We start from the raw sequence: 22,416 nt of genomic DNA, 5'->3' as shown, positions 1-22,416 counted from the left end.
AAATATTATTTTTTGTATCTTGAGAGAATTAATGTGCGGTTAGCGACCGCACAAAGGCGCTATCTTTATCAGCATTATAAAAGCTGATAGTATTTGAACCATATAAAATATGCATCCAGGTTGAACTGAAATCTTATCAGAAACATGTTGGATTGTTTTCACTGCTTTTAATTTCCTCCAAACTGGTCAGATTGATGTACATTTTGACATTTTGCACAGAAAATCTTTAAAAAATGTTTTATTGCATTTACCCCCCCCGGTCCCTAAACCTCTGCTGCAGGAGAGAAGCAGAGATAAAAGAGAAAACTTTACAGAAGTCAACAAGATTGAAGCGTTCATCGATTTACGACATTCTGGTGAACAAAAGTTTATTTAGTCTTCTAGGGCAGTAATGACAGAAGAGAAGCTGCATGCATATAATTATAGAAAAGTTCACTAACAAATAGCCTATCAAAATCTAGTAAAAAAAAATAAAAATAATCATCCTGCACCCCGTCCAAAAATCTTACCGCAGTCTCGACGGGGATTTTCTATTGGCCTATTTGCGGGTTAGAGTCTGATGCGGGACTCAGATTTTCACAGTCGGGCGGCTGCGGACAATCAAATTCTGCCAATGTGCGCGTGAAAATAGTATTGTTTTTCTTACAGAAATGACATTAAATTAACTACTACAATCATTGAGGCTGCCACATCGTAAAGACGCAGTAAAGTCGCAGTCATTTACTAAGGATTGCCCAACAACAGAGTTAGTGGGCGTACGAACTGAATCGTAAGTCCGAGGCCCATCTTTCTGAAAACATGGTGTCTCGCTTCCAGAGACATGACCACAATCATGCACAAGGGGGGTGAGCTTGAGGCCCTGCATGTGTGTGTGTGTGTGTGTGTGTGTATGGTGCGTGTCCGTCTAAGCTCTGGAAGAGGGGCGTTCTGGAGTCTTCCTCACGGCAGACAAACGGGGCTGAAGGGAATTGATCAGTTCTCAAGGAAAGCCACGTAGTCAGTGAGTCTGGCCAGCTGCTGCTCGTTTGGAACCAGCGAGACAGGGGGAGGATCTGTTTGGGAGAGAGAGTAAGTAAGAGGGGGATTCCTCATAGAGCCAAGTCTTCTACCATGTAGCATCTCCCACCGGTGTTTGTGTGTGTGTGGTTAGAGGACAGGGGACATGCTCCAATTCAAAGACTAAGCAGCACGGTACATCTATTCTCACTGCAATGCTGGAGAAACATGAGTTGCACATCTGGACGTGAGTGATCTCTCTCTTTTTGCAACTGTTTTCTAGTGTGCACAAATGAATACACCCCAGAGGTTTTGCTTCCCATGCACAGCCAATACATTGTTTATGTATACTCTAAAGTCCTTTTTTGGGCAAAAACCCATTCGGATTGGCTTGGCCTGGCTACGAAGTGGGTAGGCCCATGGCTTAAATTGTTGCATGTTGCATTTATATTTTGTTCAGTGTAGGTGTAAGAGGATTAATCGAGGGGCTGATGCATCGAGTCAGACAGACATATGTGCCACAGATGCTTAACATGATGGCCCGCTGATTAGAGAGAGAGGCTGTTACATGGCCCCAGACACAGCCCACAAAATGACTCAAGCCAGAATGATTAACAAGCCACCCACTGGGCTTGTGGACTGTTAGGATTGGAGAGAGAAGATCTGAGGAGAGGGGGAAGAGGAGGGAAGGGAAGGAAGGAGGACAGGGATAGGAACAGCGATTGAGCGTGGGTGTGCGAGGGTTAAGAAGTGAATGAAAGAACACAGGAAAAAGAAGAGTGGGGGAGTAGGAGCATATGGTGTGAGAGAAATAGAGGGATATTTGATGTTGCTCTTTCATGAGACATGTTTTCCCAGTTACACAGGGACAGAATGTCTTACAGGCCAGCCAAAGGAAAGAACAGCAATATGAGGGAGAAAATGTGAGGAGAAAAATAAATGAAAGCCCACGAATACAGGAGAAAGACAGAGGACAGGAAGGGAAAGGCGATGAGGAGGACTGGAGTCAGTGTCTGAGCCAATTATGAATGACCCCAAAATTCACAGCTCTGGATCCGGTTCTCTCTCTCTCACACACACGGTTAAATAGAGATTGAAAGTCTGGTGAAATGTGCTATCAGCACAGAAAGAGGGCGTGATTGGGCAGAGTTGGGAAAGAGACTAGGGCATGATAAACAGCCTAGTGATGGGAGAAAAGAGAAGAGCAACAGCTCCACCTACCTGGTTTCTGGGGCATTACCATCCTGGTGGCAGGGTCCGCCTGCCAGCCCTGGCTCACCACCCCTGTGGAAAGGAGGGAAAGAAACCAGAGAGGAGCGGTGGGTGGAGAATAGGAGGGGAAAAGAAATGGAAAGAGAGATGAAAAGGGAATAGTTTGATGACTATTTTCCGGTCTTTCAACTCTAGAAAAGTACTAACCATCTTTATCCCCACCTGCATGAACAATTTAGCTTTCTCTGCCTCTACTGATAAAAATTAGTTTATATCATTTCATGAAGAGATTAAGGATATACAGTACCAGTCAAACGTTTGGACACACACTCATTCAATGGTTTTTCTTAATTTTTACTATTTTCTACATTGTAGAATAATAGTGAAGACAACAAAACTATGAAAAACACATATGGAATCATGTAGTAAGCAAAAAAGTGTTTAAAAAAGTGTTAAACAAATCAAAGTAGCCACCCTTTGCCTTTGACAGCTTTGCACACTCTTGGTATTTTCTCAACCAGCTTCATGAGGAATGCTTTTCCAACAGTCTTGAAAGAGTTCCCACATATGTTGAGTACTTGTTGGCTGCTTTTCCTTCACTCTGGAGGTCCAACTCATCCCAAACCATCTCAACTGGGTTGAGGTCAGGTGATTGTGGAGGCCAGGTCATCTGATGCAGCACCATCACTCCCCTTCTTGGTCAAATAGCCCTTACACAGCCTGGAGGTGTGTTTTGGGTCATTGTCCTGTTGAAAAACAAATGATAGCCCCACTAAGCACAAACCAGAAGGGATGGCGTATCGCTGCAGAATGCTGTGGTAGCCATGCTGGTTAACCTCTTGACGGTCGCCTAGGATAGGGGGCGCTACAGCGATTTTTGAAAAAAATTCGTGCCCATTTTAAACGGCCTCCTACTCAAACTCAGAAGCTAGGATATGCATATAATTAATACTTGTGGATAGAAAACACCCTAAAGTTTCTAAAACTGTTTGAATGGTGTCTGTGAGTATAACAGAACTCATATGGCAGTCAAAACCCCGAGACAGATCGTAACAGGATGTGGAATTCTGAATTGTGGACTCAACTTCATGACTTTGCCTATAAATCACACCGTGAGCTATGGTTCATTGAGCACTTCCTATTGCTTCCACTAGATGTCCCCAGTCATTGAGCCTTCTGTGAAAACTGACAGAATGAGAGTCTGTGGAAAGTGGTCACATGGAGAGGGCCATCACCATTATGACGCCGGCGCCCCTGGCTACCCTCCCCTTTCGAAAGGTTTAGAAAGACAATGCAACCGTCCCCCTTGAATCTTATTGGAGCTCTGGTTGAAAAAGGCCCTAAAGATTTATGTTATACAACGTTTGACATGTTTGAACGAACCTAAAAAAAAAAATTTAATGCATTTTGTTGAGAGAGAAGTCCCGCGAACAACGGTACTTTTGGAGCAGCCTTCAGAACGCGCTAACAACAACAAGCTATTGGGACATAAAGGATTAACTTTTTCGAACGAAAATACATTTGTTGTGGACCTGGGATCCCTGGAAGTGCCTTCTGATGAAGATAATCAAAGGTAAGGGATTATTGACAATAGTATACAAGACTAGATTTGATATGCGATTGTTCCAAGATGGCGCTGACCTGTAACGGTAGCCTATTTTTCGCATCCCCTTTCATCGCAAAGTGTGATTACCCAGTAAAGTTATTTTTAAATCTGGCATTGCAGGTGCTTTCAAGAGATGCTAATCTATAAATCTTAGAATGACAATATTACATTTTAAAAATGTTTTCGAATAGTAATTTAGTAAATTGTAGCGCTGTTTCACCGGACGCATGAGGGAAAATAGTTAGTCAACGTCACGCGTCGATGTAAAATGCTGATTTTTATATAAATATGAACTTTATCGAACAAAAGGATGCATGTATTGTGTAACATGATGTCCTAGGTGTGTCATCTGATGAAGATTGTCAAAGGTTAGTGCTGCATTTAGCTGTTTTTTGGTTATTTGTGATGCATGTGGTTGGTCGGAAAATGGCTATGTGGCTACTTTTACGATATACTCCTCTAACATAATCTAATGTTTTGCTTTTGCTGTAAAGCCTTTTTGAAATCGGACAACGTGGTTCGATTCAGGAGAGGTGTATCTATAAAACAATATAAAATAGTCCTATATTTGAAAAAAAAAATATATGAAATTTTGTTATGCAAATGGCGATAGGATTTTTCGCTGGATGTCGAGCCCGTCCAGAGGTTAAGCGTGCAGTGTCACCAGCAAAGCACCCCCACACCATCACACCTGCTTCCCGGTGGGAACCACACATGCGGACATCATCCGTTCACATACTCTGCATCTCACAAAGATAAGGCGGTTGGAATCAACATTTTGAAATTTGGAGTCATTAGACCAAAAAACAGATTTCCTCTGTTCTAATGTCCATTGCTCATGTTTCTTGGCCCAAGCAAGTCTCTTCTTCTTATTGGTGTCCTTTAGTAGTGGTTTCTTTGGAGCAATTCAACCATGAAGGCCTGATTCACGCAGTCTCCTCTCAACAGTTGATGATGAGATGTGTCTGTTACTTGAACTCTGTGAAGCATTTATTTGGGCTGCAATCTGAGGTACAGTTAACTCTAATGAACTTATCCTCTGCAGCAGAGGTAACTCTGGGTCTTCCTTTCCTGTGGTGGTCCTCACAAGAGCCAGTTTCATCATAGTGCTTGATGGTTTTTGCGACTGCACTTTAAGAAACTTTCAAAGTTTTTGAAACATTCCGGATTGACTGACCTTCATGAGATGTTTTTGCCATAATATGGACTTGGTTGTTTTGCCATCTTCTGTATACCAACCCTACTTTGTCACAACACAACTGATTGGCTCAAACGCATTGAGGAAAGAAATTCCACAAATGAACTTTTAACAAGGCACACCTGCTAATTGAAATGCATTCCAGGTGACTACCTCATGAAGCTGGTTGAGAGAATGCCAAAAGTGTGCAAAGCTGTCATCAAGGCAAAGGGTGGCTACTTTGAAGAATCTCAAATATGAAATACATTTTGATTTGTTTAACACTTTTTTTGGTTACTACCTGACTCTATATATGTGTTATTTCATAGTTTTGATGTCTTCACTATTATTCTAGAATCAAGAAAATAGTAAAAATAACAAAACCATTGAATGAGTAGGTGTGTCCAAACTTTTGACTGGTAATGTACATAACTATGGTATATGACTGTGTTATTGATCCAGTAGCCAGGTGGGTAGTGAGGGTATATTAGTTTTTCGCACTGCAGCTGCTTACCCTTCACAGCTTCCTCCACAGAGTAGCCCACAAAGGCTGCAAAGTCTTCTGCCGTGATGGAGGTGTACGCCTGGGCCACCAGGCCATAGGCCCTCCTACGTGTGGTCTCTGTGGAAGTAAAGATAAATGCATATCTCATGTATGTACCTAAGAGAGAGACATTTTCAGTCTTTCAAACATGCAACAAAATCAAATAACGTTTAATGTAAACTGCAAAACGTGGAGTCCTGCCCCATGTTCAAAAAGCTATGTTCTTATACTACTCATGTAGCAGTGCTGATAACTATTTGGCTATACACAGACTGAGAAATATCAAGTGAAATAGGCCTACGGTGCAAGGCGGAGGTAAGGAAAGTAGGTTAGAGTATGATTTGGTCCCGAGTTAACTGCTCCTTATGACAGCATTGAAAAAACAATATTGCCTCACAGCTGACAGCAAACCAGACATTAGCTTACACCTTTGGTGGATTTTGTTGCTGCCCTGACAGCTTTGATAAACAAGCCCCAAGTTAATCGGCCTTCGCACTTTATTGACTAGCAACAGTCTGTGTACAAACAACAACCCCTCATTCACTACAACAGCGTTAGCGGCGATAACAAGTGGAATGAGTAAAGACAGCTGCGAGGACAGGTGCGGTGCCTGTCCGGGGTGTCCCCCCCCCCCCTTTCTCCTCCCCAAAGAGTGTCCTGTTATGAATGTTGTTTCATTTTCTGAACAGAAGCGACATTTGGTGTTAACTACAGGCGCTTAAGGGGAAAATGAAAACAACTTTAAAATGGAAACGGAAAGCATGATGTAAGAGAGTCAGTAAAATACTTGTGAACCTGACCAACTAAGCTGTAGTGTATGTATGTATGCGTGCGTGTGTGTTGTCAAGCCTCTTCCTAATGAACACACTGTTCATCAACTGAAATCAACTGATATCCTTTCAACCACATTATGTAGCCTACTGTATATGGCACATTTGAGAGCCAGAGCATTATCAACTGGTGTCCCTTAGTATATTTGAAAAGGGTTGACTGGTCCTGTATATTGTTGACCTACAAAATACCCAACATGCACCACAGTATCAATTGGAAAAAAGATGTCGGGGACTATTAGCACATATTAGAAGCCATTGAACCTGGTCATCGCAAGAAGATTTTTGTAACATGGTCCTCTCAGCATGTATAGTCCTATTTTTGTCGCAGCTCGCTGACCGATAGGACGCTATCCAAAAATGACTCATGTCAGGTGGCCCTACAGCTCTTCAGAAAGGAGTTTGCAATTGCTGAGAAGTACGGTCTATGACAAGAGTGGGATGGTGCTTCATGGATGAGAAACAGGACCCCCACCTGCCTTTCACTGACACTCCAGAGCCTGTTTCACACCCTCTCACATTAAAAAAGAAATAGCCCCCCCCACTCTTCACCAGTAAAGATTAAAAAATAAATAGCCCCCCCCACTCTTCACCAGTAAAGGTTAGCCACAGAGGACTCTCTGCCCTTCACTGACACTCCAGGGCCTGTCGTTTCACACCCTCTCGCATTTTAAAAATAGCCTTTGCCAAGTCCTTAGCAAAGGCTAGCCACTAAGGACTTGGCAATGGCTTTTATTTTTTTATGCTGGTACTTGCCAAGTGAGAGCAACAACATATTGGGGCAACTCCCGAATGACAGTTCTCTTGTGAAATATTTTGTTTTGAACTTCAAACTTATTTTCTGAATGAAGTAGAAATTAATGGCAACAAAGGCAAATCTGCTTGAGTCATTTGAAACACCCTTTATTTCAGGTTGTGACGAAGTCAGATCTGTTGAAATATTCTGTTGCCAGTTTAGTGCACAAAATCTTTTATCAATTTGATACAACCATAGGCATTCTAGATGTCGATGAGAAACTACAAATCAAAACTATTTTCCCTTCTCAATCTTTTTATTCAAGTGTAAACAATCTGAGAGGATATTCAACCTAAAGTACATAACAAATAGATCAGAATAAATCTGATATGGAAATACAAAAGTATAAAAAAGTATTATAGTTTACAAAAAGGCAAAGTTAAGAGATACAAAAAAAAAGTTATTAAACTCAAAACTGGGGAAAGCCATGGTATCCAAGTCAATCAACTACGTATAAAAACATTCAGACACCACCAACTTCCACTTTACTCCTAACTTCTTTTAATATCACTGAAACATTGCAACTAGAGTCCCTGCCAGGAACATTCAGGTTAAAAGAACCTTCAAAAGTAGTAAATAGTTTGTTCATTTGTTCAGTTCGTATATTTTCAAGTTTCATCACTCCTCTTCTTCGTCCCCTTCGGCATCCTCGAACGCATCGTCTTCGACCATTCCAAAGTCCATCTTGGCCAGGACGGCCTCCACGTGCTCCGTGGACAGCGTGAAATGGTCCATCTTCTCAAAGCCCGGCTCAGGCCTGTCCTCGCCCAGGGAGATCTTGGCGGTGTCCTTGGTCTGTGTGATAAGGCCCTTGGAGGCCAGCAAGAACTCTGCGGCACCGCTCTGCTCCAGGGCCCGTACCGCTGTGTCCGTTAGCTCTGATCCCGCCTGCAGTCGCTCGCTGTAGTGCTGGGCCAGCGCCCGCAACGCAGTCACCTTCTCGTCCTGCTCCTTGCCGATCTGTTCCAGCAGCAGGCCTTTGCGCTCCTCGAGCACTGCGTAGAGCAGGTCAAAGCGCTCACCTAGGCTTTGCTTGGCACGCTGTGCGTTGTCCTGCACCGCCTGACAGGTATCCTCCATCTGGTTGAGCAGGGCCTGAAGGCGCCCGTTGCCTGCCACTAGGGTGTCGATAGCGTTGCTCAGCTCGCCCTTTTGCACCTGGTAGACACCGGCCAGTGGTGACACCTCACAGTCCTTGTGTTGGCCAAACACCTTGCACATGGAGCAGGTGGGCATCTGGCAGGTCACACAGTAGATGTTGATCTTCTCCTCCTCGTGTTCCTGGCACATGGGTTCCTTGGAGTCCTTGGGCTTCAGTGGAGTCTCTGTGCTGCCTCCAACGCCACTACCCCCACCACCCTCCTGCTGTTGCTTGTAGATGTCGATGATGTTCTCCACTAGCAGGTTGCGCTGAAGTCCGTGAACGCCATGGCGGTCAAGGACCACCTCGAAGCGGCAGGTGGGGCAGCGGAAGACGCCGCCCGAGAAGCGGTAGGGGTTGCGTGAGTCGTAGAGGTCGCTGGCACAGCCACGGCACAGGTTGTGCTGGCAGGGCAGGATGACCACGGGCTTAGTGAACATCTCCAGGCAGATAGGGCAGCTCAGCTGCTTCTCCAGGCTCTCCATGGGGCTGGGTGGACGCACCAACGAGCCGGTCCTCTGGATGTCCATGTTGGAATAGGCTTCTCCTTAATGTTGAGCTTGAAAATATTTGCTTATTATTCAACACAGCCTTCTCAAACTTCGCAGAGGGTCGTTGACGACTTTTCTTCTTTCCCTATAGGCTTTAACAAGCCAATAACTTTGGAGGCTGAGGGCTGAGCCTCTCTCTTTGGTAGTTGAAGCTTCAGAATCCGCTGAAGTGCTGATAACTGTTCTGACTGGAGAATAGCAGCCCTGTCCTTTATACCAGCCCTTCCCAGCCAGCGACACCTGATCCCTCCCACAGAACAGGGCACACATTCCTCCCTGCTTGTTGTCAAGCTCTTTTCTGAGAAAATAGCCCACACCCACCGGCTGCTGCATTCGTCATTTGTCACACTAGGAGCTATGTACATTTCCGCAGTGACAGAAATCTGACAGGGCCAGGGGTACACTCAGCAGAAATACACAGGGCCCCCATGTGACTGTCCCAAAGCAGTAACACCTGAGGAAGGTTTCCTTAAGGGTAAACAACATGCCCTGTAAAGTCAACGCACCTCTGACTGTGTTTACCAGTAACAACAAGCTGGTTTTCCAGGAGTACTACAACAGAGCCCGTGTTGGCTTCATAAAGCAGACCACCTTCCTCGTGGTGTAGCCCACTTATCGCCTGTGGTCATATCTGAGCACTTCAGTGGATTAATCAAAACTCCTATCGAGCATCCACAACAACACCCTCTGTGGTGCAGTCAGACCCACTGTTGATGTTTCATGCTCAAGCCATGCATTGCACCATCATCCTATAAATAAGTTACAAATATTTATTAATGTATTTTTCACCCCTTGTAAATATGTCTACTGACTAGAGTGTGTTGAATCAAAACAAGCTGAATAAAAAAAAAATCGCTCTGACATTTAATTTGACTACTATTACGTAACATGAGCAGAAAGCTATAGGTTAAGCCTCTGGTCATGGAAATGTCTCACTGAGACGGTCTTGAAAATCTCTCCTGTGAATGTGTACCACATTCTGTGATGTTGGAAAAAATATAAATAAAGAACAGTGAGCACCAGGGACAAGCTATTCTTAACCTTGCCCACATGCGTCACATAAAGTGTGGGTCTACCAGGTTCCAGAAGTTAGAGGGGGTTACACATGGGGAGTGTGAGCAGAGAAGGTCATAGGCATTTCCATATGCCAATCTCCCATTTACCAAGGCAGGAGCTTACTGATGGATATTTTAAAGTGATTTGAGAAGACTGGGAAAACACCACCTTCTCTGTCAAGGCTAATGTTTGCACCTACCACTGCCAATGACCTGGACCCGGGAACACAGTAATCAGTGACCAGGTTTCCATCAAACCTTTTTATGCGAGTAAGGTACATGTCGGATAAAAATGTAAATGACCGGCCTGATGGAAACAGAACATATGATCTTGATGCTACTTTCCAATAAATATCGAGGTTCTTATTCTGGTGACATGATGATCGATGCTTGGCTGCAGTTTAAACAAAAAATAATCTAGCTCTTTTGTCCATAATAATAATAATAATAATAATAATATCATAATGTAGGCTATACGTGCACGCTAGCCAACAGTGCATATATATAACGACATTCAACAAGCACAGCACTTACACAAATGACTGATGATTGGCTGAGAGAAATTGATGATAAAAAAGATTGCGGGGGCTGTTTTGTTAGACTTCAGTGCGGCTTTTTAAATTATTGATCATAGTCTGCTGCTGGAAAAACTTTGTTACGGATATACAGCCACCGCTATATTGTGGATAAAAAGTTACCTGTCTAACAACCTCTAACATAGAGGGTGTTCTTAATGGAAGCCTCTCCAACATAATCCAGGTAGAATGAGGAGTTCCCCAGGGCAGCTGTCTAGGCCAATTACTTTCTTCAATGATCTTTACTAATGACGTGAGTAAAGCCATTGTGTCTATGTATGTGCATGACTCAACATTACACGTCAGCTCCTACAGCGACTGAAATTACTGCAACACTTAACAGAGAGTTGCAGTTAGTTTCAGAGTGGGTGGCAAAGTTAGTCCTAAATATTTCTAAAACTAAAAAGCATTGTATTTGGGACAGATCATTCACTAAACCTCAACTAAATCTTGTAATAAATAAATGTGGAAATTGAGCAAGTTGAGGGGACTAAACTGCTTGGAGTAACCCTGGATTGTAAACTATCATGGTCAAAACATAGATATAACGGCATCAAATAAAAGTTTGTCACGTGCGTCGAACACAAAAGGTGTAGAACCTTACAGTGAAATGCTAACCAACTGCGCAATTTTAAGCAAGAAATACGTATTAGGTAAACAATAGATAACCAAAAAAGCGACAGTAAAATGACAGTGAAAATAACAGTAGAGAGGCTATATACAGGTGGTACCGGTACAGAGTAAATGTGCAGGGGGGGGGCGCAATGCAATGGCTTGGGGGTAAAAGCTGTTTAGAAGCCTTTTGGTCCTAGACTTGGTGCTCCGGTACCGTAGCAAACAAAACAGTCTATGACTGGGGTCTTTGATCATTTTTAGGGCTTTCCTCTGACACCGCCTGGTGTAGTTTCCTGGAAGGCAGGCAGCTTAGCCCCAGTGATGTACTGGGCCGTACACACTACCCTCTGTAGTGCCTTGCGGTCAGAGACCGAGCAGTTAACCTGTTATGGCTAGGGGGCAGTATTTTCACGGCTGGATAAAAAACGTACCCGATTTAATCTGATTATTAGTCCTGCCCAGAAACTAGAATATGCATATAATGATTAGCTTTGGATAGAAAACACTCCAAAGTTTCTAAAACTGTTTGAATGGTGTCTGAGTATAACAGAACTCATTTGGCAGGCCAAAACCTGAGAAGATTCTGTACAGGAAGTACCCTGTCTGACCATTTCTTGAACTTCTTTGTCATCTCTATCCATTACAAAGGATCTCTGCTCTAACGTGACACTTCCTACAGCTCACATGGTCTCTCAGAAGGCGGCAAAAAGCTGAATGATGTAATTCAAAGCCCTGGCTGAAACACACGAGCGCTTTTGCTAAGTGGTCTATCAGAGGACAAAGGGCTTAGGCTCGTGCACTGGCCGCCCCCGTCTTTCTGTTTTTCCCTTTATTTGCCGAAACACAGATTCCCGGTCGGAATATTATCGCTTTTTTACGAGAAAAATGGCATAAAAATTGATTTTAAACAGCGGTTGACATGCTTCGAAGTACGGTAATGAAATATTTAGAAATCTTTTGTCACGAAATGCGCCATGCGCACGACCCGTATTTACCATTCGGATAGTGTCTAGAACGCACGAACAAAACGCCGCTATTTGGATATAACGATGGATTATTTTGGACCAAACCAACATTTGTTATTGAAGTAGAAGTCCTGGGAGTGCATTCTGACGAAGAACAGGAAAGGTAATCAAACTTTTGTAATAGTAAATATGATATTGGTGAGTGCTAAACTTGGTGGGTGTCTAAATAGCTAGCCCTGTGATGCCGGGCTATCTACTGAGAATATTGTAAAATGTGCTTTCACCGAAAAGGTATTTTAAAATCGGACATATCGAGTGCATAGAGGAGTTCTGTATCTATAATTCTTAAAATAATTGTTATGTTTTTTGTGAACGTTTATCGTGAGTAATTGAGTAAATTCACCGCAGGTTTGCGGGGGGTATGCTAGTTCTGAACGTCACATGCTAATGTAAAAAAGCTGGTTTTTGATATAAATATGAACTTGATTGAACAAAACATGCATGCATTGTATAACATAATGTCCTAGGGTTGTCATCTGATGAAGATCATCAAAGGTTAGTGCTGCATTTAGCTGTGGTTTTGTTTTTTGTGACATTATATGCTAGCTTGAAAAATGGGTAGTCTGATTATTTCTGGCTGGGTACTCTGCTGACATAATCTAATGTTTTGCTTTCGCTGTAAAGCCTTTTTGAAATCGGACAGTGTGGTTAGATTAACGAGAGTCTTGTCTTTAAAATGCTGTAAAATAGTCATATGTTTGAAAAATGGAAGTTTTGGGATTTTAGAGGAATTTGTATTTCGTGCCACGCCCATCATTGGATATTGGAGCAGGTGTTCCGCTAGCGGAACATCTAGATGTAAGAGGTTAATGTACCAGGCAGTGATGTAACCAGTCAGGATGCTCTCGATGTTTCAGTTGTAGAACCTTTTGACGATCTGAGGACCAATGCCAAATCGTTTCAGTCTCCTAAGGGGGAATAGGTTTTGTCGTGCCCTCTTCACAACTGTCTTGGTGTGTTTGGACCATTCTAGTTTGTCGGTGATGTGGACACCAAGAAACTTGAAGCTCTCAACCTGCTCCACTACAGCCAGGTCAATGAGAATGGGGGCGTGCTCGGTCCCCCTTTTCCTGTAGTCCACAATCATCTCCTTTGTCTTGATTACGTTGAGAGAGAGGCTGTTATTCTGGCACCACCCAGCCAGGTCTCTGGCCTCCTCCCTATAGGCTGTCTCATCGTTGTTGAAGATCAGGCCTACTGACACTGTTGTGTCATTGGCAAACTTAATGATGGTGTTGGAGTCGTGCCGGGCCATGCAGTCGTGTGTAAACAGGAAGTATAGGAGGGTAATGAGCACGCACCTCTGAGGGGCTCCAAGGTTGAGGATCAGCGTGGCAGATGTGTTGCTACCTACCCTCACCATCTGGGGGAGTCCCATCAGGAAGTCCAGGATCCAGTTGCAGAGGGGGGGTGTTTAGTCCCAGGATCCTTAGCTTAGTGATGAGCTTTGAGGGCACTATAGTGTTGAACGCTGAGCTGTAAATTAATAGCATTCTCACGTAAGTGTTCCTTTTGTCTCTGTGAGAAAGGGCACTGTGGAGTGCAATAGAGATTGCATCATCTGTGGATCTGTTTGAACGGTATGCAAATTAGACTGGGTCTAGGGTTTCTGGGAAAATTGTGTTAATGTGAGCCATTACCAGCCTTTCAAAGCACTTCATGGCTATGGATGTGAGTGCTACGGGGCAGTAGTCATTTAGGCAGGTTACCTTAGTATTCTTGGGCACAGGGATAATGGTGGTCTGCTTGAAACAGGTTGGTATTACAGATTCAATCAGGGACCTGTTGAAAATGTCAGTGAAGACACTTGCTAGTTGGTCAGCACATGCCCGGAGCTGGCCCAGCGGCCTTGTGAATGTTAACCTGTTTAAAAAGGTCTTACTCACGTCGGCTACAGAGAGCATGATCACACAGTCGTCCGGAACAGCTGATGCTCTCATGCATGCCTCAGTGCTGCTTGCCTCGAAGCGAGCATACAAGTTATTTAGCTCGTCTGGTAGGCACGTATCACTGGGCAGCTCTAGGCTGTGCTTCCCTTTGTAGTCTGTAATAGTTTGCAAGTCCTGCCACATTCGACGAGCGTCGGAGCCGGTGTAGTACGATTCAATCTTAGTCCTGTATTAGAGCTTTGCCTGTTTGATGGTTCATCAGAGAGCATAGCAGGATTTCTTATAAGCTTCCGGTTTAGAGTTCCTCACCTTGAAAGCTGCAGCGCTACCCTTTAGCTCAGTGCGAATGTGGCCTGTAATCCATGGATTGTGGTTTGTATTTTACAGTCCCTATGGGGACGACCTCCTCAATGCACTTATTGATAAAGCCAGTGACTGATGTGGTGTGCTCCTCAATGCCATCGGAAGAATTCCGGAACATGTTCCAGTCTGTGCTAGCAAAACAGTCCTGTAGTTTAGCATCTGCTTCATCTGACCACTTTTTTATAGACCAAGTCACTGGTGCTTCCTGCTTTAATATTTGCTGGTATGCAGGAATCAGGAGGATAGAATTATGGTCAGATTTGCCAAATGGAGGGCAAGGGAGAGCTTTGTACGCATCTGTGTGTAGAGTAAAGGTCATGTAGAATTTTTTTCCCCTCTGATTGCTAATTTAACATGCTGATAGAAATTAGGTAAAACTGATTTAAATTTCCCTGCATTAAAGTCCCCGGCCACTAGTAGCACCGCCTCTGGATGAGCGGTTTCCTGTTTGCTTATTTCCTTTTACAGCTCGTTGAGTGCGGTCTTAGTGCCAGCATCAGTTTGTGGTAAATAAACAGCTACGAAAAATATACCGTAATTTCCGGACTATAAGCCGCAACTTTTTTCCCACGCTTTGAACCTCGCGGCTTAAACAATGACGCGGCTAATATATGGATTGTTCCCACTTTCAAAAAAAAATTATCCCCAAAAATATGGGTCCTGACAGCGTGGAGCATTGTCAAAAATCCACTATCAACGGGTTTCGAAAGGCTGGACTGCTGCGTGTTGAAGAGGGCTCAGCGGGTGATTTCCCTCCGGATGAAAGTGACAAGAGCGACAATGAAAACGATCCAATATCGGATGAAGCAATTCTGAGGCTATTCAACTCCGACACCAAAGGAGATGACTTCAGTGGTTTCAGTGCACAGGAGGAAGATAGTGACCAATGACTTTCGTGGTAGGCTACTGTTTACTGCTAATTTTAAAATTTTTGTTACAAGCCGTGTTTCGTTAAAGCCTATTTATTTTTGTTACAAGCCGTGTTTCGTTAAAGCCTATTTATTTTTGTTACAAGCCGTGTTTCGCTAAAGCCTGTGTAAAGTTAATTTGTTTCAATGTACCGGTAGGCACCTGCGGCTTATAGACATGTGCGGATTATTTATGTTAAAAAAAAAAATAATCAATTCAGTGGGTGCGGCTTATATTCAGGTGCGCTCAAGTCCGGAAATTACGGTAGTTGAAGACTCTTGGCAAATACTGTGGTCTACAGCTTATCATGAGATACTCTACCTCAAGAGAGCAAAATCTAGAGACTTCCTTAGATTTCGTGCACCAGCTGTTGTTTACAAATATACACAAGACATCCCCCCATGTCTTACCGGAGAGTTCTGTTCCATCTAGCCGGTGTAAGTTGGCAAGTAATACTGATGGTAAGGGCAGATTTCCCACTCGCCGTCGGCAGATCATTACAAGGCACCCCACCTTGTCTCCTCTATACCTGCGTCTCTTTCTCTTGCCAATGACAGGGATTTTGGCCTTGTCGGGTGTCTGAAGTACATTCTGTGAGTCCTGCTTGTTGAAGAAAAAAATCTTTGTCTAATCCGAGGTGAGTGATCACTGTCCTGATATCCAGAAACTCTTTTTTGCAGTAAGATACAGTGGAAGAAACATTATGTACCAAATAAATTACAAACACGAAGAAAAAAACAACAATAGCACAATTGGTTAGGCGCCTGTAAAACGGCTGCCATTTCTTCCGCCATCTTAATATCTGAGATGGGGAGAAGTATGTCCAAAATAAAGTGCTTCCTCTACCTTCTTAACAGGACTAGCAACAAGGAAAGTCCTACAGGCCCTAGTTGTCACACCTGGACTACTGTTCAGTCGTGTGGTCAGGTGCCACAAAAAAGGACTCGGATGTACACAGAGCTAATAATAATAATAATAATAATATGCATGTCAATCTCTTCTGGCTCAAAGCAGAGGAGAGATTGACTTCATCACTACTTGTATTTATGAGAGGTATTAACATGTTGAATGCACCGAGCGGTTTGTTTGAACTACTGGCACACAGCTCAGACTCCCATGCATACCCCATAAGACATGCCGCGAGAGGTCTCTTCATGGTCCCCAAGTCCAGAACAGACTATGGGAGGTGCATAGTCCTACATATTGTCATAACTACATAGAACTCTACACCTTATGGAACAGCGGGGACTCTGAAGCGGCACAGACACATGCATACGATAACATACGCACTATACACACTCGTACACATGATTTTGTAATGTAAATGTGTGGTAGTGGTGGAGTAGAGTCTGAGGGGGCACAGTGTTGTGAAATCTGTGAACGTATTGTAATGTTTATAACATTTTAAACTGCCTTAATTTAGCTGGACCCCAGGAAGAGAATGGGGATCCATAATAAATACAATGAAATGCACAACCATGGTAGCAATTGAAAGGGAACAGTTTATAGATAATGGGACAGTTATTAGACCAAAGGTGAGTACACAGCAGCTCACCTGACAAGACTGAATCCAAACATTACACTTGATTTTACATACATTTACTGTACTTTGCCGCATTTGTTGATAACGAAATCTGAAAATATTCTGGGTACCTTCAGTAACCTGGTGTGTGTGCAACATAAGACAACAAATTTACAAGGGTTTGAGTGAGAGAACTAATTGGTGTCTCCACCTTTCCAGTGTGCATAGTTTAAGAAATTTCAATGCCACTTTTATGACTCAAAGAAGAGTCTTCAACTTGAATGTACTTTTTAGACCTCTCCTAGATGTGCCATTGTAGGAACTAGAGCAAGCACACTTGTAGATGTTTTGTTTGGAACACAGCCCTGCATCCCCACCATCACACAATTACTGTTGATTATGCAAACCAAAAATGGTCTATTATAAATCACAATCTGTGTCAGGAGGGCATGATTTGAAAGCTCGTTCTATTGGCAACAGGACTAGCTAAGATATAAAATATGATCTTAGAGCCTTAGGCCGTCACAAGGCAATTCAGAGAAACAGAACACAATTGTGAAGTGCAATGGTGTCATGAATGCATTCAGGTGCATGTGCAGCAGCAAATGTTTTCCACAATAAACAAACATAGGCTCATTATGTTCAGAACAACCCAGCGTATGACAACATGCCATCTTGTAACTGTACATCTAACATAGTGATCAAACATTAACACTGTATATGACATGAGTTTTATGATTTGGAGATGTGAAGTGCGCATTTGGACTCAGTTGTTTGACTTAGTTGTATGACATCAAAACAGTATTTATTATAATCCTCAATGTCTCATCTTTCAAAATACATCACATCTTAATTTACAGCATTTCCCACACTCAAGGCAACAAAAACATTTGCAAAACTTATGAGTGTAAAGGGCTAACTCAAAAGTGCTTTAGAGTCAATAGCAGTAAGCAGTTAATCTATGACACATTGTCATGTTTTGAACATTCATTCACGTGACCAGGATTTTAACCTTCATTTCTTTCTATGTCAGATGGTCCAGCACCCTCCTCAAACAATTGCTTTAATGTTTGGTTAAATTCTCATTTCTGGAAAAGGCTTAAAAAAGTTCAAATCTAGGTCATGAGACATAGTCCAAAATACAGGCCCTAGCCAAGACATACTCAGACATGTAAATATGTGTAATGATTTGACGGTAGGGTTGGACATCAACTCACTGAGATGCAAATGCTTGCAATGGTGTATAGCATCTAAATACTTGCATTGTTTAACTGACCACTGAGTACAGATAGAAGTAAACAGTTGACCAAAAAGAGATTTATAGTGCATTCGGAAAGTATTCAGACCCCTTGACTTTTTGGATTGTTTCATCAAGGATCTCTGTACATTGCTCCCATCGTCTTGCCTTGATCCTGACTAGTCTCCCAGTCCCCGACACTGAAAAACATCTCCACAGCATGATGCTGCCACCACCATGCTTCACAGTAGAGATTGTGCTAGCTTTTGTCCAGACTACCGCCTGGCCACTCCACCATAAAGGTCTGATTGGTGGAGTGCTGCAGAGATGGTTGTCCTTCTGGAAGGTTCTCCCATCACCACATTGGAACTCTGGCGCTCTGTCAGAGTAACCATCGGATTCTTGGTCACCTCCTGACCAAGGCCCTTCTCCCCCAATTGTTCATTTTGGCAGAGCTGCCAGCTCGAAGAAGAGTCTTCGTGGTTACAAACATCTTCCATTTAAGAGTGATGGAAGCCACAGTGTTCTTGGGGACCTTCAATGCTGCAGACATTGTTCGGTACCCTTCCGAAAATGTGTGCCTCGATACAATCCTGCCTCGGTGCTCTATGGACAATTCCTTCCGACTTCATGGCATTGTTTTTGCTCTGACATGCACTGTCAACTGTGGGACCTTATATAGACAGGTGTGTACCTTTCCAAATCATGTCCAATCAATTGAATTTACCACAGGTGGGTGCCAATCAAGTTGTAGGTGTACGCTGTTTCATGGCCCTGCAGCAACAAAATCATTGATTGGCTCTGCACAGGGGCCTACAGAAGATGTGGCATCACCAACCAAACATAAAGTACAATAACACGTTATACTGACCAACACGTGCAAGAGGTCTTTTGGTGGCTCGAGGAGGGTTCCCCGAGCCAAGAGATGAGTTGTCTGGACTTGGGAGGTACACAGACCGCTCAGTTGGAACTGCAGCCATACTGAGTGTTGCAACTGCTGCTGGGCCCAGGGTTGCTGCTTGGCCCTTCATCAGTCTGTGGGAGAGCAAGTGATAAGCAAAGTTACCAAACAGAATACATTCGCTATGAACAGTGACTTTTGTTAGCAAGCAGCTAGCAGTCAACAACATAAAGTAGTTGTGAAATAGCTAACTATTTCCTAGTCATTGCAATCATTTGGGTGAGAGTGAAAAGAAAAGTTTATGAATAGGCTACGCAACAATCACTTACGTTATTAAACGTGAGCTTTGTTAGCAGCTAGCTAGCAGAAAATAACGTGAAGTAGTGATAATTTCGATTCATATAACTTATAAGTAGCTGGCTGGCTGGCTAATACAATAGGACAGTGTCCAGACTTCTTTTGTTAGCTACAAGAACACAAAGCCAAAAAAGTACTTGCCATATTCTTGCTCTTCTGCTTCAGTCACCCTTGACTCAATAATATGGCGAAGCATGGAGGCAGGTCGTGTGCCAAGGAATTCGTCCAGTTCCCTGTAGAACGGACAGGTCTCCCGGCCACTACCACTCAGTCCATTATTGTCTTTCGTCTTGTGTTATGTAGATTTAATGTCTTCGATTTTTGTCTGGCATTACTTCCGCAAACAATGGTGGCCATGTTCAAGCAACCCCGTGGACATTCTCAAAATAGAGCTATTTTTCCTGTAACATGCTTCCAACCTCGCTAGAATCGGATTTTGCGTCCAAATGGATATCAGAAGCTTTGTCTCCGCAATAGACCAGGTCCATGAACTCTCATTTGCCATGGTCTATAAAATGTACAAACGGCAAGCATGATATGAACAAACAGCAAGCGCGAATGCAAAGTATGGGGATTTCTCTCTGGCGAACTTCTGTTTATATAAATGGTGCCAGAAGCATCCCTTGACCTCTGAACCTAGACCTCTTACATGACTACAATACACATTGGCTTATACACTTACACAGAACCCAAACCGGCTGCGCGTGTGCGCCATCGTACATAAATGTATTTTGTCCCGCCACACCAAACGCGATCACGACACGCAGGTTAAAATATCAAAAACTCTGAACCAATCATATTAATTTGGGGACAGGTCAAAAAGCATTAAACATTTATGTGCTAGCTAATTTGTCCTGGGATATAAACATTGAGTTGTTATTTTACCTGAAATGCACAAGGTCCTCTACTCCGCCAATTAATCCACACATAAAACGGTTAACCGAATCGTTTCAAGTCATCTCTCCTCCTTCCATGCTTTTTCTTCTCAACTTAATATTGCGATTGGCAACTTTCATAAATTACGTGCACTACCGCCACCGACTTATTTTGTCTTCACCCACGTGGGTATAACCAATGAGATGGGAGAGGCAGAACTTGCAGCGCAATCTGCGTCAGAAATAGAACTGACTTCTATTTTAGCCCTTGGCAACGCAGACGCTCGTTGGCGCGTGTGAGCAGTGTGGGTGCAGTAATTGAATAATATAGATTTCAAAATGTATTTTGCAATGCTTGCGCAGGCGATGCTAGCGGTGTAGTCAGCCTGTTATCATCACAATGCAATGCTCAGAAGGGGATGACTCTCGAGGAAGGGTCGCCCGCGACCTACGGAGGTAGCGTTTGAGATGTGATAATTTAGGCTGTAAATTTGCTAATTTATCTCGAGACCCAATACTGCTCGAGAATCTCTCGATAATCTCCTCAACCCGAAGAGCTTTAGAGGGCTATATTAAACTAGGCAAAATGTATCCCATCATGCTGTGCATCAATGGGACAATTTGTGAGTTTATAAATAACCCATTAATTTTCAATTAGGTATTACAAAAGCTTTTTAAGCTCCCTTTTCTGTATTGTTCTTTGCCCTCCATAACCACTTCATGGCTGGGTTACAATGTAGGATGCAAGTGGTGCGCCCTCTTTTGATAATTGAGAACTCTCAATAGGCAGCAGACTGCAATGTGAAAGACATTACAAAATGTACTATATTACAATTGTGTGGGGCCCACTTTCATTATGTAAGCATTTTTTGGTTTTTACATCGACTACCCAACATATTTCATTTCAATCATCCTGCTACCAATTGTCCAAAGCAAATTCCCTATAAATTCTAACATAAACAAACTTCTAATGAAGCTGCTGATTGCGTGAACTGCTAAACATCTTACACATCTATCCTTACCCAGTGTCTTTCTTCTCATCTAGCCTGCGTTTTAAACAATGAATATAGAAAGTCATTCAGAGGTGAGAGACGTGGCCTGGTCATGAGTTCAGTCAGTCTCGATAGGTCAATACATTGAGTCTTAAACAAGTCTGCAGTCAGTCAAACAATGTGTTGCATATTCAATAACACCCGGTAACAGTCTCCAGAATGTCAAAAACAATGTTTTTCTCACAAGAATAGACATTTGGATTAATGTAGAGGGTACTAAGCAATACACTCAAACAAAAATGGCATGCTTACTCAAAAGATGCTCTGAAGGTCGAATGTTATTTTTGCCCCAGTAACCAATATCGTTTGAGCAGGGCCCTCAGTCACAAAACTGTATAAATCAGCCACATTGAGTTATATATGCATGTTGAGCCACAGAAGTGTGTAGGCTGTGTTTGACATGTTAGTCCATCATGCAGGTCATGTGTATCAATTGGTCACAGAAAAGCGCACGGCCATTACAGTACCTCGCAGGGCATCCATGGCGGGCAGGATGTTCTCAGACCACTGGTGAGCTGCAATGGCCGAGTAGATCCCTGGGAAGTCTCGCTGCCATATGCGCTGACCCACGGCCCACACGGCCGTCAGCTCTGGGTTTCCCTGCACACAACACGTTTCAACCCATTTAAATGAACTTTAACATACATTGGTAACTAGACTATACTAAACGATATGCAGACTATGAGTCTGTACACTCATTCTCATGAATTTAAGAAATTCCGTGTGCAGGACAGGTCCCACTTTTGTACTACCATCTTCAATGTGGGAAATTAGACAATGACTGGCCTACCTATTCAAGAGTTGAGTTCCCAGTATAGCTTTCACTCGTTTTCATCGTCTAACAAAAATATGCTTTATACACAAAGAAATTTACACAGACCTGTGCCTCAGCTATCTATACTGAACAAAAATATAAAACGCAACATGTAAAGGGTTGGTCCCATGTTTCATGAGCTGAAATAAAAGATAACAGAAATTTTCCATACACACAAAAATATCACATTTTGTGCACCAATGTTTACATCCTTCTTAGTGAGTATTTCTCCTTTGCCAAGAGAATCCATCCACCTGACAAGTGTGGCATAGCAACAGCATGGTCATTACACAGGTGCACCTAGCGCTGGGGACAATAAAAAGCCACTAAAATGTGCAGTTGTCACAACACACAATGCCAAAGATTTCTCAAGT

At 43.1% G+C, this 22,416-nt stretch overlaps 2 protein-coding genes across 2 annotated transcripts in view; both read right to left on the bottom strand.

The window, feature by feature from the left end:
* Nucleotides 1-339: 339 nt before the first annotated feature.
* Nucleotides 340-22,416, bottom strand: part of csn8 (COP9 signalosome complex subunit 8) — a 35,097-nt gene continuing 13,020 nt past the window's right edge. Inside the window, 4 exon segments of the mRNA NM_001146406.1 lie at nucleotides 340-1,052; nucleotides 2,218-2,280; nucleotides 5,506-5,613; nucleotides 21,696-21,828. Of these exon segments, the coding sequence (NP_001139878.1) occupies nucleotides 973-1,052; nucleotides 2,218-2,280; nucleotides 5,506-5,613; nucleotides 21,696-21,828 (384 nt within the window). The 3' untranslated portion in view covers nucleotides 340-972.
* LOC100194537 (tripartite motif containing 63b) lies at nucleotides 7,640-9,006 on the bottom strand. Its single transcript, NM_001139623.1, is given in 1 exon segment — nucleotides 7,640-9,006. A coding segment is annotated over 1 exon segment (1,053 nt). The 5' UTR covers nucleotides 8,833-9,006; the 3' UTR covers nucleotides 7,640-7,779.

This window comes from Salmo salar, chromosome 25, assembly GCF_965601325.2.
Source record: "Salmo salar chromosome 25, fSalSal1, whole genome shotgun sequence".
Classification (NCBI taxonomy): Eukaryota; Metazoa; Chordata; class Actinopteri; order Salmoniformes; family Salmonidae; genus Salmo; species Salmo salar.
The sequence above is the reverse complement of the archived record's forward strand: the minus strand, read 5'-3'. Positions and strand labels throughout refer to the sequence as shown.